General features: G+C 45.9%; 1 protein-coding gene across 3 annotated transcripts; it reads right to left on the minus strand.

The window, feature by feature from the left end:
• Nucleotides 1-1,908: 1,908 nt before the first annotated feature.
• Def8 (differentially expressed in FDCP 8 homolog) lies at nucleotides 1,909-21,870 on the minus strand. 3 transcript variants are annotated; one of them, XM_008842136.3, is made up of 13 exons: nucleotides 21,794-21,864; nucleotides 18,372-18,486; nucleotides 17,862-17,995; nucleotides 16,032-16,129; nucleotides 12,939-13,088; nucleotides 11,551-11,692; nucleotides 10,208-10,372; nucleotides 9,353-9,480; nucleotides 9,104-9,217; nucleotides 7,417-7,497; nucleotides 6,384-6,524; nucleotides 6,117-6,226; nucleotides 1,909-4,095 (listed from the first exon to the last, which is right to left on the minus strand). In XM_008842136.3, the coding sequence occupies exons 3-13, from the start codon at nucleotides 17,983-17,985 to the stop codon at nucleotides 3,993-3,995; spliced, it is 1,356 nt and encodes a 451-aa protein (XP_008840358.1). In that variant the 5' UTR covers nucleotides 17,986-17,995; nucleotides 18,372-18,486; nucleotides 21,794-21,864; the 3' UTR covers nucleotides 1,909-3,992. The 3 variants fall into 3 exon arrangements, with proteins under 3 accessions (XP_008840358.1, XP_029423700.1, XP_008840357.1); XM_029567840.1 differs by lacking the exon at nucleotides 18,372-18,486 and having other exon boundaries at nucleotides 6,384-6,518; nucleotides 21,794-21,870; XM_008842135.2 differs by lacking the exon at nucleotides 18,372-18,486 and having other exon boundaries at nucleotides 21,794-21,870.
• Nucleotides 21,871-22,170: the final 300 nt, after the last annotated feature.

Consider the following 22,170-nt stretch of genomic DNA (forward strand, 5'->3'; position numbering starts at 1 on the left):
GAGTTCAAGGCCAGCCTGGTGTACGTAGCAAGTTCCAGGATAGCTGGGGCTACAGAGAGACCGTCTCAAAAAGACCAAAAAAATAAATAAAAATAAAAATAAAAAACTATTTCTTTAAAAGATCTGCTCTCTCTCTCCCTGCAATAATAAGTTGTCAATAGTTCCTCAGCTAAGGTTGGGGACTACTGCCCATTTTCCCAGTTCTATGCTGGGTTTTAGTCTGATGGAGTCAGCATAGGTCTGTGCATGCTGTTGCCATTGTTGCAAGTTTATATGCACAAGTTCCCAGAGGCCTGAAAGACTCTGTTTCCTTATGGTCATGTACCAACTCTGGCTCTTATAATCTTTCTGCTCCCTATTCTGTAATGATCCCTGAGCCATGGTGGGTAAGGTTTAATATAGGAGTCCTAGCCAGGGACACACACTATGCAATCTCTTGTTCTCTAAAATTTGGCTTTTTGTATGAGGAAACTTCACTGGTGAAAGTTGAGGGATGTATTAGTTCTCTCTCTACCCCTTATTCTGCTGTTTCATGAGTCTTAGGTGTAGAATTTCCACTGTAGATGTGTCACTTAGGATTGGGCATCTCTCAGACACATATTCTCTGTGTCACCAGGTATAATAGTCTCCATCTGTTGCAAAAAGAAGCTTCTTTGATGAGTGGTGCATGACATACTTGTCTGTAAATATAAGGATCCATATTAAGCATACAATAAGAAATTTCATTTGTCTAGAGATGACATAGATAGGGTTTTCTCTAGGATCTCCAGCCCTGTGTATTTGACTGTATTTACAGTGCCACCCATGAGTTCCCTCCCATTGAGAAGGTATTAAGTCCAATTAGATAGCTGTTGATTACCCCCCAGATAAAAGTGCCACTACTGCCCCGATAGTGGTAGTTTGCTGTGCCAGTCATTGTGGCTATTAGGCTTTATAGCTGGTTTGGACCATTGATTGATTTTTCTCCCTTAGCAGCTTGCATAGTATCCTCTAGAACTGTGACAGCTAATCTTCAGGGAGGAGGCTTCCAGGTCATTTCTAGTTCCATTGCTCCAAGTACTGTGTCTGAAGTATGCCCTGTCTTCATCAATAGGGTCTTACCTTCAAGTTCTGGGAGGTAATCAAGGACTGTGGCAATAGCCTATGTTATTTTGGGAGATATGTTCTCCCTTATTTGCAGATCTTAGCAACAATCCCTTATATGTGAGTATATATCCTGATGTAACATCAGGGGCCAGGAAAATGGAAAGGAACCATGGAGGTAAAGGGAAAGAGCCTCGGAGATGGGGATAGTAGGAAACAGATACTACCAAGGGGGGAATGGGGAAAATGGGGATATTCAGCTGGGCAGGGAGGAGGGAAGGAATACAAGGAAACATGGGGGTAAAGGGCTTCCTTTGAGTAAACAGATGTTACTCAAGAGGGGGATAATAGGAGACATGTATTATTAAGGGGAAAATGAGGGTACATAAACTGGGGAGGGAGGAGGGAGGTTATATAAGGAGAGAGAGAGAGAGGAGAGATAAAGCTTGGGTGGTGTGAAAAGCCAGAGGGAAATATATTAACTCAAAAAAATCCTGAAAAATACATATACAATATCAGAACATGAGTGCCTGTGTATACCTGAAAGCTATATAGCAAAAAACATACTGCCAGATAGTTTTATACTTCTTAAGTAAATGAGATGATCAAGGACTCCAGAAAGACATGGCTCCTGTTATAGAGCATTTTCTGCATGCCAGGCATACTGTGAAATGCTTCCTGGAAACTTAAGCCCCAGGGGGCATCATGGGCATCCCATCTCACCCAAATGAAGACCCAGGCCTTGTCTGACACCAAGATAAATATTTCCCCCAATCAATCCATAAGTATTACTTCACCCGAAACAACAGCACACTCAAGCCCATGGAAAAAGGAAGGTAAGATGTCTTCTTAAATTTGAAATGTCATATACTTTATCTCTGCTTTATCCAAGATTTACCACATATCAATGTAGATAGCACATATTTAATGAGAGTGAGACAGTGGCATTGTTGTGACTGGGCTTCTCTGGGGCCAGCCTGGTCCCATGCTGGAAGATAACTTTGGGTTGTACTCTTCTGTAAGGTGTTAACCTTGCAAATGGGCTTTTGCTCCTGTCTAGATTCTTCTTACCATGATGTAGACTCACACAAGGACCTACATATGATTCTATCAAAGTCTGTATCATCTAGAAAGAGCAGGTAGAGGAAGAATTGGTGAAGGTTTGAAGTATGTTATTAAAGGGGGACAAACCCTTTGTCCAATAAATGCCAGACTAGTAACATTTTCTTTAGACACTGATTTATAGCTAGAATAATGTGGTGTTCATTACATAGGAGATTCGGGAAGGGCCAATAGCCACATGATAGAATGTGATACAGTGGTGAGGGGTGTAAGAAAATGGCATTTGGCTTTAATTCCCTCTTTAACCCCAAAGAGGAAAGAGGACAGGGACTTGATGTTGACCCACATCACTCAAAGGACTCCTCACTGTTGCACCCTGAAGTTGGTCAGTTCCACTGCCCCCATTTTCCAGATGGGAAAATTGAAACAGAAAAGACAGCAAGAGCTTAAAGCTACCAGGTAGGACAGAGAAGCAAGGAGGAGGTGGTCATATGTCCATCCATCACTCAAATGGGCCAGCAAGCTAAGCTGCATCTTGCTGATTGAACTGTCCCTTCTTGAACATTGTCAAAAGGGAACATTCAAGCTGTGACACTCTCTGCCTTCTTCCTACTACCTGTGTGTGTCAACAACAGCAATACACAGGCAAGGAAAAAGGACAGATGCAAGCAACCTCTGCTTCCCAGGAAAGACAGACAGAAAACATATCCTGAGATCCCCTCCACTCCACACACCTTCAACCATAGGATCTGTGGGGTTAAAGCATGGAGATGGAGTATGCCTCGACTGAAGACCTGTAGGTCTTGTCCACCTTCAAAGCCTCTATCTTCTTGCATGGACTGTAGGCCTCCTGCTTGGGGCTCCCTCAAGTAAACATTCCTAGCTCTTGGTCACAGACTTCCCAAACAAACAAAAATCACATACTGGCCATCTTTAAGCAGGGCACTTAAGCAACAGAACAGACCTCCAGGGGCAAATTAGGTTCCCCAAAATGCTACATAGGTCAACTATAACTAACTCACTTGCTTGACTATGAACCTCCCCTAGGGACTTACAGCTATGCAAATAAGGAGGCTGAGACATCCTCCTTAGGCTGAGTTCTCAGCAGCCCAGCTCAAAGCACCAGGATAAAGTAGGATAGGCAGGAGCAGGTGTATCAGTCAAGAAAATCTCTATAGCCCCCCTTCTCTCCCTATTATACAAAAAGGGTAGGGAAATACACAGGACTGACACACTACAGAGGATGAAGATGACCCTCAAGATAGTGAGGGAGGTCCATGGGACACCATTGTGAGCAGCCCCAGTTAGGGCAACCTGAAGCCCCTAAAGAGCCAAGGTGCTAGGAGGGATGGGAGCCTACAGTAGAACTCAAACCATCCATGGAAGAAATAAAACTCAGTTGAGAGACATCCTCTGGTCTCACTGGCCAGGCCTCTGAAGGCTCTGAGGGTCTCAGTCTGATCATTTGCCAGGATAGCCTGGACAGGAGCAGGACTATCTCTAGGGCCCAGAAGGGTCTAAAGGCCTTGAGGGCTCTGCCACAGGACAGTGACTCCCCCACTCCCCAAGGGAATCACACCCAGGCTCCCCCACTCAAGGAGTCCTACAGTGGGACAGAGGCATCATCTTGACCCCTTACAGAAGCAGTTAACAGCCAGATACAGACACTCAAAGTCCCAGAAAGCACCTGGGTGGACACTAGTCACCCCTTCTGAGGCAGAAGGGGGTAAAGAGGCCCAGAGGATATACCCAGGGATCTCCAGAGTAGAGTGAACACCTGTATGGTAATACCAGCAGGATAAGAGCCAGAGGGGCAGATATGGTGCCTGGTACTCTCCTCCAGTGTTCTAAGCATCCACATCCAGATCAGGCTCCTGGAAGAGTGACTGTTTCCTCAAGTTGAGCCGGGCACACTTGGGGCATGTAGTTGAGTTGTCGTAGTAGCAGTCCCTGAGGGTAGAAAGACAGGCTGGGTTCTGCACATTAAATTCTACTACTTCCTAAGCTAGCTTACCCTTCTGCAAGTAGGCAATCAAGTTCATAGATTTTCAAAACCATAGGGCAGAAGCAGAATCTATATCCTGGTATGATTGATCTCAAAGCCTAGTATGTAGGTACCAGTCTTTGCTAAAAGGTCAGGCTCCCAGGAATCAAACTTAGGCTCTAAGCTATTTATTTGTTTGTTTGTTTATTTGAGGAGGGGGGCACATGCATGCCACAGCACACATCTGAAAATCAGAGGACAACTTGCTAGAATTGGTTCTCTCCTTCTACCATATGGGTTCCAGGAATTGAATCCAGATTTAGCGATAAGCACCTTTACCCAATGAGCCATCTTGCTGGCCCCCTGAACTCTTGCTTACTCAATTATTATCATCACTTATTACTACTATAAATCTTCTACCCATGGTTCCCAAATGGTGTGTCAAGGCACATCAGGGCTCTGGACTTTGTTTTCTAGTTTGTTTGTTTGTTTGTTTGTTTGTTTTCCCCTACAATCTCTTATTTATTTATTTATTTATTTATTTATTTTATTTGGTCTTTTTGAGAAAAAGTCTCCCTGTAGCCCCAGCTGGCCTGGACTTGCTATGTAAACCAGGCTGGCCTTGAACTCACAGAGATCCACCTGCCTCTGCCTCCCAAGTTGTGGGATTAAAAGCATTGCACCACCACACCTGACTTTCTCCTGTAAATTTTTGAAGAGAATACAACAGTATTTGACATCTGTCACACACTGCACAAACTACTAGCTCAAAGGAGTTTACCGCTTCAACATGAATTATTGTCATAGCACTTGTGATAATCTAGTTTTGAAGAACTGGGATTTTTGTAGTCATTATGATAAACAGCAAATGCTAAGCAAAAACCAGTGTGGAAAGAAATGAGGGGAAGTTGTATTCAATTCCAAGGCCAAGCAGGGGCACATACATCATTAGTAAAAAAAAAAAATGCATTTATTGCAGAGTGAAATTTAAATGTTTTTCTTCTAATTTATGTATTTTTTTTCCAAACAGCTACTGAACCTTCAGGATATAAATTTTTATAACATTGTTTGAGCATAAGTACTTAATAAACAAGTGTTAGATATTTATTTTGACCTAGGGATACTCTGAAATAGTTAGAGACACTAAAAATGCTAAGAGCAAGAGAGTTTGGTTACATCTGTCCTATACTGAACCAGCAAGAATGACTTTGGTGCAGGTGCCGAGCAAAGCAGGGGGTGAACTCTGTGAGCAAGTCAGGGCCAGGGACTTCAGAGGCTAGTCTAGGATATTCTAGGCTGCAGTGACCCAGCCCAGGTGTTCATTCCTAATGAAACTTAAAAAAAAAAGTGTGTGTGTGTGTGTGTGTGTGTGTGTGTGTGTGTGTGCAGAGATCAGAACAGGGCATCAAATCCCCTAGAGCTGGAGTTATAGGCTAGTATGATCAGTCTGATGTGTGCTGAGAACTGAACTCCAGCCCTCCTCATAAGGGCAGCAAGTGCTCTTAACTGTGGAGCCATCTCTCCAGCTGCAAGGAAGATTTTTTTTGTTTTGTTTTTGGTGCTTGGGGTTTTGTTTGTTTTTTTCAGTCAGGGTCTCATATACCCCAGGCTGGCCTCAAACTTGCTATGTAGGATGACTGAATTTCTGACCATCCTGCCTCTACCTTCCAAGTGCTGAGATTACAGGATTGTATCACTATGCCTAGTTTTATGCAGTACTATGGATCAAAAGCAGGGTTTCATTCATGTTAGGCTACATTCCAAGTCCCTTAATGGAACTTGTAATTTAGACACAGACATCAGGGCCTAACTGCAGCAAAGGACTCTGAAGATCAGATAGCAAAAGCCCAAATGTCTGTCTCCCTCTCTCTCATTAGCAGCAGTGTCCATAAAACCAGATGCAGCTAAGGATAAAGTAAGGCACCCCACTTAGAAAGCAGAAAGGAGCCTAAGAACCTAGCCTAAGGGTGAGTCAGGCCATACCCACCTGTGGAAGACAGCTGAACAGTCAGTACACACAGATGTGTGGCTGTCAAATGGGAATAGCACATCACCTTCTCTGCAGAGTTCACACACAAATCCCTTGGCTTGGCACCGCTGTTGGGAAGGGAAACAATGTGGGGAAGTAAGCGCTAGCTCAGGTCAGGGATATATTGGCCAATCCTGGCCCTCAGGACTGAGGGGAGGGCACACAGAACAGCTAGGGGTCTCCTCTAGATAGAGCCATGACCACAGAATGGGCAGAGAGACCCACCTCACAGTCCAGCTTGATGTGCTTGGCGAAGAGTGTGTGGATCTCAGTGAGTGAGCAGCTGAGGCGGCCCATGTGCACATCTAAGAGGTCCTGAATGGAGTACATCTCATCGTTCTCCACAAAATGTTGCCGATCCTGAAGCTGCCAAGACCCAGCAGCTGTGACTCCAAGTGCAGGGCAAGAGTCCCCCACTCCCCACCTTAAGTGTCTGAGAATATTTATTGAACAAAGCAATAGGTGAGCCCCCAAACTTGAGTTTGGCGGCTGGGCAGGAGAGATGGCTCAGTAGTTAGAAGCACTGGCTGCTCTTACAGAGGACCCAGGTTTGGTTCCCAGCACCCACACAGCAGCTAGCAATTGTCCTTAACTCCAGTTTCAGGGGATCCAACAACGTCTTCTGTCCTCTGCGTGCATTGCATGACATGGGTGCACTTACCTACGCACAGGCAATATATGCATACACATAAAATAAAAATAATAAATAAATTTTTTAAAAAATTAACTAATTAGGGCTGGAGATGGCTCAGCAGTTAAGAGTACTGGCTGTTCTTGCAGAGGACCTGGGTTCAATTCCCAGTACCCACATGGTAGCTAGCTACCATCTGTAACTCCAGTTCCAGGGAATCCAACATACTCTTCTGACCTCCACAGGCATTGCATGACACAGGTGCACATACATGCAGGCAGTACACTCATACACATAAAATAAAAATAATAAAATATTTTTAATTAGCTAATTAACTTTAAAAACCTTGAGTTTGGTTCATCCTGCCTAAGGAGACTGGGCTAAGGCCACCTCCATGAAGGATGAAGACAATAATTGCTTATCTTAGTTTCCCAAACTTAGATCATCAGAGAACTCTTTTGTGGGGAGAATATCTGATAATTTATTATAGACCTGGTGTTCCCTGAACAGAGCTTGGAAGACTGATAGAATCAGAATATATATAGCTAGTAAGCTATCTGAAAAGTTCTGAGCACAAAGTATCCCATCACCCTGGCTCTCTGGGGCTGGTCCCTCTGACAATCTGACCTGCAGCAGCAGTCGTGCCTCCATAGCCTCTTTGCAGGTGATGAAGTACGGCTTCATAAGTAAGATGTCCTGGCGCAGCTTCTGTAGACACAGGTAGGCTCCTCAGCCATGACACATTGTTAACACCAAAGCTGTTTCTGTAAGGCTAAGGGGCTGGTTCTGCACTGACTTCACAGGGGCCACACTCACAGGTGGCTTCTCCTCATACTCTGGGTGATGGCAGGATCGGTAAGGCCTGGGGAAAGCGCCCTCCAATTCCCCAGGATGGTCCCACATCTGAATACTCTAGCCAAGCTCAAGTGCAAATCACAGCTTCTGGGCTACATAGGATCCTGAGGTTCATTAACCAGGTTCTTGAGATTGCCCATTCATGTTACTTAGTCCAGTCCCACAGGCAAGCAACAAGCTTGTCTTACTGTCCCAGGGCAGCACTGGGCCACATCTAACAACACTGGGCCAAACTTCTAGACAGATTCTACATCCCTCATTAGTCCCTTGGCCTTAACTACTCACTCTGCTCTGCCTCAGTCTCCTCCCCTATAACATGGACTCTAAGCCCTTTCTACTACCTTGCCTAAGATACCATCAGCTCCTGCCTGGACTACAGTATCTTTTGGCTTTAGCCTTGACTATCCTGGCTAAAAGTGGCCAATAGCCAGATATAGCTTCTGAAAATGTCTGGTCTGAACTTAGATTACTTTAACCACAGGGTACATACTGGAATTCAAAATCATAGTACAAAATAATAGAATAAAATATCTCAACAATTTTGAATATTGATTGCATACTACAACAATCTTTGCCTGTATTGGGCTAAATAAAATATATTGGCTGAGTGTAGCAGCACCTACCTATAATCCCAGGACTTGAGAGTTAGAGGCAGGGGGATCAGGACTTCAAGGCCAGCCTCAGCTATATATCAAGTTTGAGGCCGGTCAGAGCACTGTGTGCCACACTGCCAGGTTTATGTAACGCTAGGAACCCAGCATCTAGGCAAGCACTCTAACAACTGAGCTGCATCCCCAGCCAGGTAGGTAGGTAGAAAGGTAGATAAGTAGATAGATAAGATGATTGATTGAGATAGATATAGATGATAGATAAATAGATGATAGAGATAGATAGATGATAGATAGATAGATGATAGATAGATGTAGATAGATAGATAGATGATAGATAGATGTAGATAGATAGATAGATGATAGATAGATGTAGATAGATAGATGATAGATTTTGTGTACTGAGGAAAGACACACAAATCACCCTGGTGGGTCCCCACCCTGAAGCTCCCATAATGGGACAGGGAAATATGATAGAATTAAAATTGATTTCTCTCTCCCCCCCTCCCTCTCCCTCTCCCTCTCTCCCTCCCTGCCTCTCTCCATCCCTCTCTGACAGACTCAGGCTCTCACTATGCAGCTTAGGCTGCCCTCAAATTAGTGATCTTCCTCCCTCAGCTTTCTAATGCTAAGATTATCGGAATGAGCTACCACATGGGTTCTATATTTTAGAGGCTACCAGAAAATTTAATATCACTGTAATCAAGCATGACTGTTGTTAGACATGGCTGTTAACACTTTTAATGCAAAGGATAGCCAAGGGGCCCTGTGAAAGTAGTACACTTCCTCTGCCCAGAACCTCCCATGAGGGGACAAGTCCATCCCACCACTTACCCATGCCCCAACCTTACCCGGATCTCCACCAGCTCTTCCACGTAGTTAAAGAGCAGAGGGTTGATCTCTCTGAGTCGGAGCACTGGCCGTGACACCATCAGCGCCAGGTAGCGCATGCTGCAGCGAGACACCTGCAGGGTAGCTGAGTGACTAGCTTGCAGAGCTGGGGCTAGTGGAACCAGGACCTGCCCACCTTCTCCCTGCTCACTCGCTCTCCCTCCCTACCCTTACAATCCCCACCTCCAACCACAACTCTAAATCCCAACCTTGCGAGGCTCAAAGTCCCAGTTGTGCACCACTCGAGCAGGGATGACAGCCAGGTCATTCCAGTGGCAGTGGCTGCAGTAGTACTGGCCAGTGTAGTCACACTGCCGGGCCTCACTAGGCACACCTCCTGTTGGGGCCAAGTTATTATAAGGTCAGGGTAGCTATTAGGGGTTAAGGTCTGCCTCACTTGCCCAAGGACACCATATGGTTGGTCCATCCTCCCTCACTAAGGCTGCATGAAACAAGAAGCTGGGTCAAGGGTTCTATACTCCAGACCTGACTCCTCACCTTTTCATCTGGGGGACCTAGGGCCATCCCAGTATATCAGTACCCTGACTGTTCATCAGCAAAATGAGACAGCAATAAAGTAGTGAGACAAAACTGCTGAAGAGACCCCACAGATTAATATTAGCTAATATTCCCATCTCTAGAATGTGACTGATGTTATGTGGTTTCCTTTTGCAGACTTGGGATGGAAGCCATGGTTCATCTGTGCGAGCAAGCATTTTACCACTGAACCACATCCCCAGCACTCTATGATGTTTTTCTATGCCTTGTCTTTGCAGGCCCTCTGTGACAGTGGTAACACAGAGATACAAACAGTCAGAGTTCAGAGATCAGCCCTGGAGTGACCTTGGCAAGTCATGGAACAGCTAGAACCTGTGTGTTCCTATGAGAATTGAATGGATGCCAGTAACTTCCCTTTGTCATTTCCCAAAAACAAGAAGCAAGAACTGTCCTGTCCCTACTCCCTCACTCATTGCTATAGTGCAGCTTTCTTATACACCCTCCAGGCGCCCTGCCTGGAATACCTCTGGCCACTGTTCTATCCTTGCCCCCCATCTTTCACTCACGTAGAGAGATGGGAGCACGGCACTCAGCACAGCGGTAGTCCTGGCTGTCCAGTCCAGTCTCAGGGCAGATGCTCAGCTCATATTCGGCCTGGTGGCTAACCTTGGAGCTCACACAGGGCTTAGAGATGAGGTTCAGGCACTTGCTGTGGCAGCGGTAATAACACCCTATAGTAGGGAAATACTCATATCTCTCAAAAGTAGTGTGGGTCACACAGCCCAGGATGATTTTCAGCTTTCCTCCAGTGTCCACATCAACCCAAGACTTCCTCCTAGCACTACTCTAGGGCTCAGCATCTCAAAGATATCAAAGATATCTCAAAGATACTCAGGTCTCTATTCCTGAAGCCTTGCCTCTTGACATGTAGAGTCAACCTACCATTAGCATCCATCAAACCTAAGCTGTGCAATGGTGTTTCCTCTCTTATATCTTAACGCTTTTCTCCCATTTTCCATTTCAGATTTCAGTGACTCAATCCTTCCAGTGCTGAGATTACATCATGAATCATCCTGACTCCTAACTTATATCTTATGCTTCTCTACCAAATCTATAGCTAGCAGTGACCTAAGCCACTTCTAATTCAATACCCCACCCTCATCAGAGCCACTTATCTATTTCTTCCAACTCAACTTAGGACCAGAGTCTAAGTACCTAGCACTCACCTATGGTCCTCAATGCATATACAGAAACACACTGTCACCTCTGAATGCACCTTTACCATGCTTTCCCTTAGACATGGTACTCTTACTCTAGCCACAAGTGCTTTTCCTCACAGACACTGGACACACCAACCATAGGGCCTTTGCATGTGTGCTTCCTCTATATCACAGCCTTCTTCCCTAGATATAATCCTGGCTTGCTCCCTAACTTCCAAGCATTTGCTTAAATGTCACATAGGGGTTTTTCATTCTACTCTAAAGTACCACTGTACACACCCTCGAAACACTATTCCTTTTCCAGTTTTGCTATTACTGTCTGACATACTATGTCATTTCCTAATCTGGATTCTCATACAGAACAGTACAATGTTCTCTCTGCACTATCCAATATGGTAGCCACCAGACTCATGTGGCTTCTGAGCATTTGTAATGTAAATAGTACAACTGAACTATATATTCAACTCACTTGGATTTAAATTTCAAAAACCTTCAATGGTTCATCACTACCATAGTAACTGTTCAGATTTAGATGAAAGGCTAGTAAAGGCAGGCATGTTGGTCTCTGTTCTTCATGTCTCCAGTGCACAGCAGGGCTTGGTCAATTATATACTATAGATAATTCACTTTACTATGACCCATGTCTGGTTGCAGAGATTACAGAGGAGTAAGCCTTGGTCTTGGCCCACCTGTGCAGGTGTACCAGGTCTGAATGAGGCCCCAGATGATGGTATTGCACTTGTCACAGGTTTGCTTGACACTCTTGCTCTTTTCCTTATAGAAGCGGTGCTCCAGGAGGACCCGGATATTGGGCTCCTCTTCATTGGGGTCCTGTAGGGGAGGGGCAATGGAAAAGTCATAGGTGAGCTATAATACAGCTCTTTCCCTTCACCCAAGCTCATCAATATATGCCTTCCAGGAATTACTATAGCAGAGGTTGTGAGTTTTAGCCTAATGCATGTCTCTCTTCTCTATTTAGGAATAGAATAAGCAGATACTCATCACCAAGACCACACATGACTCTCCCCATCCTCCCTTGAAGACTGGTGCTGCACAGGTTTAAGGTCCTGTGAACAGAAGTAATACAGTCTCTGTTCTTCTGCTTGTTGGGTATAGACTAAGATGTGCAGTGGGGTAAAGTTGGACTCCCCCCAGTGTCTGACAAGGCAACAAAAAGGATGACCTAGGGTTCCGATTCCACTGGCTGTTGTCATATGGGCCCTGGACCCTTGGGTTTTCGTTCATAAGGAAAATTACACATCTATCTCCTTTAAACTACTCTGTCTTGGGATATGTTTGTTACCACATCTTTACTTATTTCCACTTTAAATCCCTAGGGGTTCAAGGTCAATATAATGGGCACAGTGGTAGCCAAGTAAAAAAAAAAAGAGTCAGGGCTTCATGCTGCATTTCGTGGGTTTTGGACTCTAGGATCCACTCTCTCCTCTTAAATCACCTATCCTAGGTAATACAACAAAAGAGGAATGATCCCAACCAACTTGCTTTACTGAGTGATCATATGGCCCAAAACTAACCAAATGGCTATGACTGTGTCAGGAATGAGCACATAATCCAGGACTGGTCAGTCACTGTGAGTGCTTCCTAAGCTATGACCCAGGCCTGATCAATCAGTTAAGTCTGACTTGATATCCCAACTGAGAGAGGTAATTTTTGGAAAGACAGATGGCAATGCTGAAACTATTTCTGCCACTTTACAGAGTACCCACCTGAGGGTGGATCAAACATAAAACAGAGCAAAAGGGCACAGGATTCTGACATTGTTAGAGGATCTTTCAGCCGTTGAACAAGAAAATACATTCTTCTTTTTGTTTTGAATTCCTTAAGGCTGGGTTTCTGTCCCTGGTAACCAAGTGGTGCTGTTCTAATAGGGAAATAAATAGCCTGTACCTAGGGTAATTGTATCATCTTTCACCTTGCTTTTCAGGGCACTTTCTGTCCCTCAGAGCACAGAGGAGACCCACCCTCTGGGAGAAGCCAAAGGTTGCCCTGTCCTCCTGCCTCCCACAGTGGCAGCCATGCTCCAAGCGGCTCTGTGATGAAGCAGGTCAATACCTACCTTCAGCTCCTGGAGCTTCAGCCGGAGGTGGATGAGCCTCACCACAGCATCTTTCTGCTTCTCGGACTGCTCAGGAAGCTCTAGAATCACCTGTTTACATTCCTCAATCGCCTGCCGCAGCTGCTGAACATCAGAGGCCAGGAAAAGACCCTGCCCAGGTTGGATGGCAGCAGTCAGATGGCCACCTGGAAGGATCTCGCCATAGAAGGTAGGCCTGTCCTCATTGGCAATTAGGTACAGCAGACTTCAGCCCCCTCACCCAAATGAGGACTTGCTTAAGGCCCAGGAATGTTAGCATCACATAAGAATCCATTCATGCTGCCTGCTCCTAGCTAAACAGATCTATTCATAGGCCTCTGAATACCTAATTCAGGATACTTTTCAAAAGTATTCAAAAGTATGGGGTTCAGTTGCAAGAGAGCTTGACTAGCATATATAAGCCCTTGGGTTCGATCTCCAGCACCACGTAAACCCAGCTTGATGATGCCTGCCTGTAATCCCAGCACCTAGGAAGTAGAGGCAGAAGGATCAGGAGTTCAAGGTCACTACATAACAAGTTGGAGGCCAGACTTGGCTAGAGACCTGTCTCCAAAAAAAAAATGAATAAATAAAAAGTTAAGCCTCAGCTACATAGGAAATTTAAAGCCAATCTAGACTACATGACATAAGAACCTCTCTCAAAGATAAAAGAAGGGGCTGGAGAGATGGTTCAGTCAGTAAGGGCATGCCATGCAAGCATGAAGACCTGAATTAGGATCCCCAGCATTCACATGAAAAGCTAAGCAAGCATGATGGTAGAGCATGTCTGTAATTCTAGTGCTAGGGAGACAAAAACAGAAATATCTCTAGAACTCATTGTCCAGCTAGTCTTGCTAATTCAGTGAGCTCCGTGTTCAGTAAGAGACCCTGACTCAAGAAATAATAATAAATGAAATAAATGGAGTAAAATAGAGGAAGACATCTGACATTGAAATCTGGCCTTCCTGTGCATGTGTCATGCACACACATGAGCACATACATATGCATACACCAAAAATACATAAATAAAAAATTTTAAAGACAACTTCTGGCCTGGAAAGATGGCTCAATGGTTAAGAGCATTTGCTGTTCTTTCAGAGGACCCAAATTAAGTTCCCAAAATTCACATCAGGTGGCTCACAACCACCTATAACTCCAGACCCAGGGGATCTGACACCATATTCTGTCCTACACACATGTGCACACACACACACACACACACACACACACACAAAAGACAAAAAAGAAATCTTTTTTAAACACAACCTTTGGGGTCAGGTATAGTGACACACACCTTTAATCCTAGCACTCAGGAGTCAGAGGCAGGTGGACCTCTGTGAGATTGAGACCAGCCTGATCTAAAAAAAAAAAAAAAAAAAAAAAGACAATACTTCCTCTTATCTAATAGTCTGGGTTTTATTTTGTTTTGTTTCTTTTTTTTTTTTTTTTGAAACAGGGTCTCCCTGTAGCCCCACCTGTCCTGGAACTCGCTATGTTGACCAGGCTGGCCTTAAACTCACAGAGATCCGCCTGGCTTTGCCTTCCAAGTGCTGAGACTAAAGGCATACACCATCATACCGGCCCCATTAGATTTTTTTAGCCATGCTCTTTCACTTCTAAAAAGAAAGCAGAGGAAATTATATTTGTTGTCAAGAAGAAGAGGAAGAAACCTCTGGCTTAAGAGCTAAGCCCAGGCAGATGCTAGCAATGTAACCTACAAGTGTACCGTTATGCTAGACTCAGCATTTCTGGGTGCTTTCCCCAAACACTGACCCAGAAACTCAGAATGCCCTGCTTCTGCTGGGGAAGACAGACTCAAACTTTGGAGCCAGGAAGGTAGGCTGACTCTGTCCTCAGGAGACACTTTGCTCCTTCTATATGATAGGCTCTGAAAAACTCAAGCAAAAAGGTAGTAGTACCGTTCCCTCCTCCTTGGAGCTCATTTTGTGGCTAAGAGAAAGTGCTAAAGGGATGGGGTATGGGTGCACACACCTTTAGTCCCAGCCCTCAGGAGGCAGAGGCAAGCAGATCTCTGTGAGTTCAAGGCCAGCCTGGTCTACATAGTGAGTTCCTGGCCAACTGGGGCTACAGGGAGACCCTGTCTCAAAAAGACCAAAAAGTGGGTCTGGAAAAATGGCTCAGTGGTTAAGAGCACTGGCTGCTCTTGCAGAGGACCCAGGTTTGGGTCCCAGCACCCACATGGCAGCTAACAACCATCTGTAACTTCAATTCCAGGGGAATTCAATGCCCTCTTCTGACCTCCAGGAGCATTGCAGGACACAGGTGCACTTATATACATGCAGGCAGTACACTTACACATAAAATAAAATTTTAGTTTAAAAAATTAGAATGAGGAAGTTCTGACTGAATGTTTTTGATTTGTTATATTTGAATGTTATTTTATCTTTCTCAAATGAGGTAGAGATGGTTTGCATAAAACTAAAGGGTGGCCAGGAGTGGTGGCACATGCCTTTAATCCCAGCACTTGAGAGGCAGAGCCAGGTGGATCTCTGTGAGTTCAAGGCCAGCTTGGTCTACATACTGAGTTCCAGGTCAGCTGGGGTTACAGGGAGACCCTGTCTCAAAAAGACAAAACAAAACAAAACAAAACTAAAGGGCTTTCAAGCATACTAGGTCTCTTCCCTTTTCTCCTTCAAACATGCCTTCTGTGAAATAAAATATAGAACAAGCCAGAGGAGCATTGTGCTGCCAAGTACCATTTATATAGGATATCTCAGGACACCAAGGAACTCAACTCTCACATCTGCTTCATAAGAACCTGGAGGTTAGGAAAAAGGAGGAGCCCCAGCTCCTTATTCCAAAGCTAGGCTGTCTCTACTACCCTCCAACAGACTTTGAAGATGGGGGTCAGATGCTGTCTGTTTCAGATTTGAGGCCCAGAAGACTCAGCTGACATGGGGGCTGTTTAACCCAGTGGTTGTGGCTAGCTAGAAAGGAAGCTGTACCCCAACTATGAGACAGTATCTAAGCAGGTAACCTTACAACCTGCAAATGCTGTGATCAGGATAATACCTCAGGGTCCAGGCCCTTCCCCTCTAAGATCCCAAATCTTACCACAGGGCGAGAAAAGTGGTCCTCAGACAGACCAAGATCCATCATGTGCTCAGAACAGTGGAACTCAGGTTCTCCAGGGGGCAGCTCAGACAGGGTCTCTGAAGTAAGAAGACAATATGGAGAGAGAAAGACTAACCTGCTCCCTCTTGCTGCTCACCACTCAGGGAGGTGACTGGGGACTAAAGCTGGGCAGGGGAGTTGGGAAGCCCAAAGGAAGGAGGTGCTAGGGAGAGCTGTGCACTGTTCAGCTGTCTGCTTCGGTCTGGTTGGCATTTGTAAAGGATTCTGTGAAGAATTCATCAAAAAGACAGGTGAACCAACACTGAGTGGTACCAAAAGAGTCCCACAAGATAGCATTATAGAAATATCCCAAATTGGGCTGGAGAGATGGCTCTCAGTTAAGAGCACTGGCTGCTCTTACAGAGGACCCAGGTTCCATTCCCAGCACCCATATAATGGCTAACAGCTCCAGTTTCAGGGAATCCAACACCTTCTTCTGACTTCCGTGAGCACTGCACAACACAGGTCAGGTGCACTTATACACAAGCAGGCAATACACTCTTACACACAAAGTAAAAATAGTAAATATTTTTAAAAATGAAATCCTAGGGCTGGAGAGATGGTGGTTAAGAACACTGACTGTTCTTTTTTTTTATTTTTTATTTTTTTGTCTTTTTGAGGCAGGGTCTCCCTGTAGCCCTAAGCTGTCCTAGAACTCACTATGTAGACCAGGCTGGCCTTGAACTCACAGAGATCCGCCTGCCTCTGCCTCCCGAGTACTGGGACTAAAGGCATCCACCACCACACCTGGCCTCAAGAACATTGACTGGTCTTGCAGAAGACCTTGGTTTGAATCCCAGCACCCACATGGCCCCTAACAACTGTCTGTAACTCCAGTTCCAGGGATCAGCCCTGGAACAGAGACAGCCTCTTCTGTCCTCTGTGGGCATTGCATAACACAGGTGCACTTACCTACATGCAGGCAACACAAGCATACACATAAAATAAAAATAATAAATTATATATATATATATATATATGTATATATATGAAGTATCCCAAAACTAGGCATGGTGGTGCATGCCAGTAATCCTAGCACTTGGAAAGCTGAGGCAGGATCATCACTTCCAGGCCAGCCTGGGATATATAAAGAGAAGAGATCCTGTCTCAAAATAACCAATAAAGCTGGTCGTGGTGGCGGATGCCTTTAGTCACAGCACTCAGGAAGCAGAGGCAGGTAGATCTCTGTGCATTCAAGGCCAGCCTAGTCTACATAGTGAGTTCCAGGACAGCTGGAGCTACAGGGAGACCCTGTCTCAATAAAAGATCAAAAAAATAAATAAATAAAAACATAACAATTTCTAAGGCAAATACTTTGTGTATCAATAGTTAGATTGAAGAAAAATCATTGGCTAGCTATACCACAAAATTCATGAAGCCTTTTGTGGACTCCAAGTCAACCTAGCAACAAGCCTTGGCCTTGAGTACTCTCTACCTACTTTATCTGAAATTCCTGAGTTCCTACCCTCCCGATCCGCAGAGGGTGAGGCCTATGTACAGGACACCCCATTAGCCTCCCTCCCCCAGATCTTGGCTCTGAGTTTTCTCCAAGTGTTCACTGAGCACCTTCTGTGCACTGGGACTCAGCAGTGATTCTCTAGACTTAGATCCCTGCCCTCTAGAGTATTCATTCTGGTGAAGACAAAAGCAACTGCAGAGCAGGTGGAAAATAACTATCCCCATTGGAAGGGAAGGAGGGAGAAAGGGTAACAGGGGCTGGTGTGAGGTGTCTGATGGTCTACACACACCTCACCCTGCCCCAGCACTCACCTTCGGAAGTAACTTCCTGGGCCTCCTCCCTGGGTTCCTGCTCATGATGCCTTGGCCCAAGCTGCTTGTTGAAGGGGTTGAGGTGGGCCTGCCGAAAGCGAGCCAACTTCTCATCATATTCCATAGCATCCCACCTGCAGGGTCCAGCATGGCTTGGATGAGTGCCCAAATCCCAGGTTCATCATAGCTCTTCCCCTTTCCTCAGCCCCCTGCCTCTTTCATTTTTCACAGGCTGAGGGGACAACTCCACAAGGCAGCCTCAATCATTATCCTCTCCCAAAGTCACCTCAGCTATCCACCTAGGTTCCACTGGTGGTGTTTTCTCCCAAGAGCCCCAATAATGAGGGATGGCCCACAGGTGCAGGTTTATCCAAGGATGTCAAACAAATAATCTGGAACACAAGGTCCTACCCTTGCACACAGGCTTCATTGGCACCAGATATTGTAGGATTCTATCCCTGTGGTCACACAGTAGGCTCTGAGCCAGGCCTCAAATGGCAAATGACTCACTTGGTCCCAGTTCAGCCAGGCCCTTGTTGGTAACCTACTCCTGTGGATACATCTTCTGGAAGTGGGTCTTTCTTCCTGCCCCTCACCTGAGGTGCTCCTTTCAAAACAGTGCACCCTGCAAAATACCATGCTTGTTACAGTATTCACCAATGAATCCTCTGCAGTCAAGGCAAAGGCCCATCTTTGTCTTGCTACCTGCAGGGTGACCCATGCACCCTTTTCAAGCTCCAGAAGTGCATCTAGATTCTAAGAGTTGCTCTCAGATCTGGGTTTCAGTCCTGCTTGAGAACCACATGATCTGAGTCATTCCTGTGGCTTCCTGCCCTGGGCTCCCATGTAGCAGGCAGGAAGTACCTAGCTTCCTGCTTGTCAGAGATCACTAGCTACTTTTTCCCCTCCCTGGGGCTCAGCCCACTTTGAGAACACAGAGCTGGTGGCTCTTGACAGAAAAGAAGGGGCTGTATCTGAGTAGAACAGAGGCAGTGGGAACGTGCTCTCTACTTAACTAGGTGGGCATCATTCCATAGCCTCCCTCTGCCTTTTTGATCATACAAAGGTGAGTCACTGTCAGGGTGATATTAGTTCATAGATACTGAGCACAAAATAAACACTATACAAGATTTACTATTACAATAGGAAGTCAGAAGATAATTTTAGAGATGACATGGGTGCCTGAATGATAATGTGTTTTCTTCATGCCTATTATAGTCAGAAGTAAGACAACCTGTAACTCCTTCTCTACTCCTTCACTTGAAAGAAAAATAAGAGAACTAAGCCCAGAAAGGCTCACCTTGCTCAGTCCCCATCATGTGAACTAGGGAACTACAGCCTGTACCAAGTCTCACATCAACACTCTACAGGGGCCCCCTCCTGAGCCATGTACTCCAGATGCCTGTGGATCATATCCTGCTGACTCTGCCTCTGTTCATGGTGGGTAGTAAGAGGACATAGCTCTAGTCTGTCAGGAACTACCAGCTACTGATAGGCTGTCCCTGGGTCAAAACATGAAGGTCTAAGGCGATACAGGTACTATGGGCTGATAACTTTGAGTAGATCACACAGGGTGTTACACTCAACTAATGACAAACACCTCCCAAGTGTCCTAGGGACCAGTTAGAGCACAGAAGAGAGTAAACTGTCCCAGTGTTCATTCACTCCTTCATCTTGGGTCAGGAGTCCTCTTGTTTGTTTGTTTGTTTGTGTTTGTCACATGATTTCGCAGTCTGCCCTGTACCTAGGCATGGTAATATGACTATGTTCTGATAAAAAAAAAAAAAAACATTAGCAGAAAGGTCACTCAAGATTGTTCTTTGGCCCCTCCTTCCTCCTCTGTCTGGAAAGGGTGGAGCTAGAGCAGCCAGCTTGAGCTGTGACATAGAAGGTACAAAAGAGGATGGCCAAGTGACAAGATCTCAGGCAATTCCACTTGAGCCTACAGCTACTCACTATTATGTTCAAGTAAAGCAGAAATAAACTTATTTTATACCACTACCCATTACTAATATTTTTGAGACTGGGACAACTCTGACTTAAATGTAGAGGTGAAGGCCTGACAGATGACTCAGCAGGTAAGGGTATATGCTGCCAGGCCTAATGACCTGAGCTCAATCCCAAGGACCCACATAATAGAAGGAGAGAGCTGACTCCTGAATGTGTACAAGGGGCATGGGTGGGTGCATACATATACATATAGACAGACACAAAATAAACAAATGTAATAACAAAAAAAACTTACAAAAGATAATAATGAGCCAGATGTGGTGGCATATGCCTTTAGTCCCAGCACTCAGGAAGCAGAGGCAGAAGGACCTCTGTAAGATCGAGGCCAGCCTGGTCTATACAGCGAGTGCCAGGCCAGCTGGGGCTACAGAGAGACCCTGTCTCAAAAAGAAGAAAAATGAAGAAGAAGGAGAAGGAGAAGGAGAAGAAGAAGAAGAAGAAGAAGAAGAAGAAGAAGAAGAAGAAGAAGAAGAAGAAGAAGAAGAAGAAGAAGAGGAGGAGGAGGAGGAGGAGAAGATAATGAATAATTAAATAAATTAGTTGGGAGTTGCATGGCCTTGTTCTCCTTCTTGGAAGTCAGGGAGAACCTGTATCTCTTAAGGTAAAGGAGAGGGATAAGTGTGTAATGTGGTAACACCAGAAACTGGAGTTGCTATTGAGCAAACAGTCACATCATGTGGTGACCAGCCCAATCAAACGGAACTGGGGCAGATGGTTCAGGAGCCACTCCCAGAAGTCTTTCCTGGGAATTTCCTGATGTTTTAGAAGATGGCCAGAAGGACACAAAGACAGGCACCTCAGTAAGACCAGTCTTCACAGCAGCTCTTCTCTGGCTACCTCTTCCAGGAAAAACTTCCCTTATCCATTTCCTGAGTGGCAGTGCCACCTCCTGACATGGCACAAAAGCAAAGGATGAATGAAGCCATTGAGCCATTTGACTGCATTTGACTAGTCTGTCTGCAGCCAGCTTAAGGAATCTTATCACCCTGTCAGCTGAGAGCAGATAGAGACATCCCAGCACAGTCTGCAGGGAGCAACAATTGACTTTGAGAACAGCTCCTGTTTCCCTAACTACCCCACAAAGTTCTGCACCCAGAATTCACTCTTGGCCTTGAAAAGGAGAAGCAAGAGAAGGATGATTGAAAGGAAAAAAACAAAACAAAAATCCATTTCACTAATGCCCCTGTAGAGCCCTCTTTCTGAAGCAGAAGAATAGCCACAACTTGACAACTGAAAACTCCAGATTGAAGCCCCAGTGTCTGTGGAGAACCAGGGGGACAGGGTGGAAGCTTAGGAGTTAATAGATACCAGAAGCCCGCCTCTCATACGCCAAAAAGTATCTACTAGTCCAGCTGCCACAGGAGGCCCTGAGAATGCTCCCTGGAAGAGAGGACAAGGTACATCCTATCTGCTCATACGTGAAACAAGCAAAGCTGGCCAGGAAAACCGGGCGAAGCAGGCAGTGTTACCAGGCGCAGAGAGAAGCATGCGTCCTACACTTCTACCCACTATGACCTGAATTCACTCTTAGGATGCGCCTGTCCTCACTGGGGCCGGTCTCTACGACCACCGTCACCCATTTCAGTAGTGAAACCTAGAGGCTCAGAAAAGCCCAACATCTCAGAGGGCAGACAGCTCTGTGGGTCCTTGGGCCGCGGGTCCCACTTACAGTCAGACAGCCACCTGGGGTGGGGGTCCACCTGGGATGGTGACCACTGAGGTCACCAAGGCCTTGGTCACAGGAGAGAGCCAGCAGGCGGCAGCCGGGAGCTGGAGGTCCCAGGCCCTGCCAGCGGCCTCTGCGGGTCCTGCGCCCTGGGTGCGCGCATCGGAAACTGGATCCCGTGTGGGCCAGAAGGCAAGTGCGCCCCGAGACCTGTACCCCATGCCTGCTTCCCGGTCAGACCCGCTCTGCCGCTCACCTGTCCGCAGCTACATTGTACCCCGCCGACTGGCTACACTGTACCACGCCCGCCACCGCTACACTGCACGGGATGCGCCGCCCGCTGCTGCCACCTCCGGCCAGGAGGCTCATGACACCGTGTACCCTTTCAGCTCACCAGGGCTCCTCCAGGTCTCTTGCCCTCAGATCCCTGGGGTGCTCTACCTCTGCCCTGGGTCTCAACTCTTCTAAGTTTTTTTTTTTTCTTCCCCTCATGATTGCGTTCAAGGGCATGGCTCCACAATGACAACCCCTCACCACCATCCCCACAACTCCAATACTGACATCCAGCTGTCCCCTGGACACCACCATAGGGACATCTGAGGAGCATCTCAAGTTCCTGAGACAATCTCCCCC

The sequence above is a fragment of the Nannospalax galili genome, unplaced genomic scaffold, assembly GCF_000622305.1.
Source record: "Nannospalax galili isolate Female #2095 unplaced genomic scaffold, S.galili_v1.0 scaffold2660, whole genome shotgun sequence".
NCBI lineage: Eukaryota > Metazoa > Chordata > Mammalia > Rodentia > Spalacidae > Nannospalax > Nannospalax galili.

Bases quoted from the DNA above. Each gene is read 5' to 3' on its own strand.
- Def8 (XM_008842135.2), bottom strand. From the start codon at position 17,985: ATGGAATATGATGAGAAGTTGGCTCGCTTTCGGCAGGCCCACCTCAAC. The intron at 7,498-9,103 runs GTAAGGTTGGGG...CTGTGTCTACAG, and splicing joins AAGAGCTGGTGGAGATCCGG to AAGCTGCGCCAGGACATCTT. The intron at 4,096-6,116 runs GTGGGTATGGCC...TTCTACCCTCAG, and splicing joins TGTTCAGCTGTCTTCCACAG to GGACTGCTACTACGACAACT.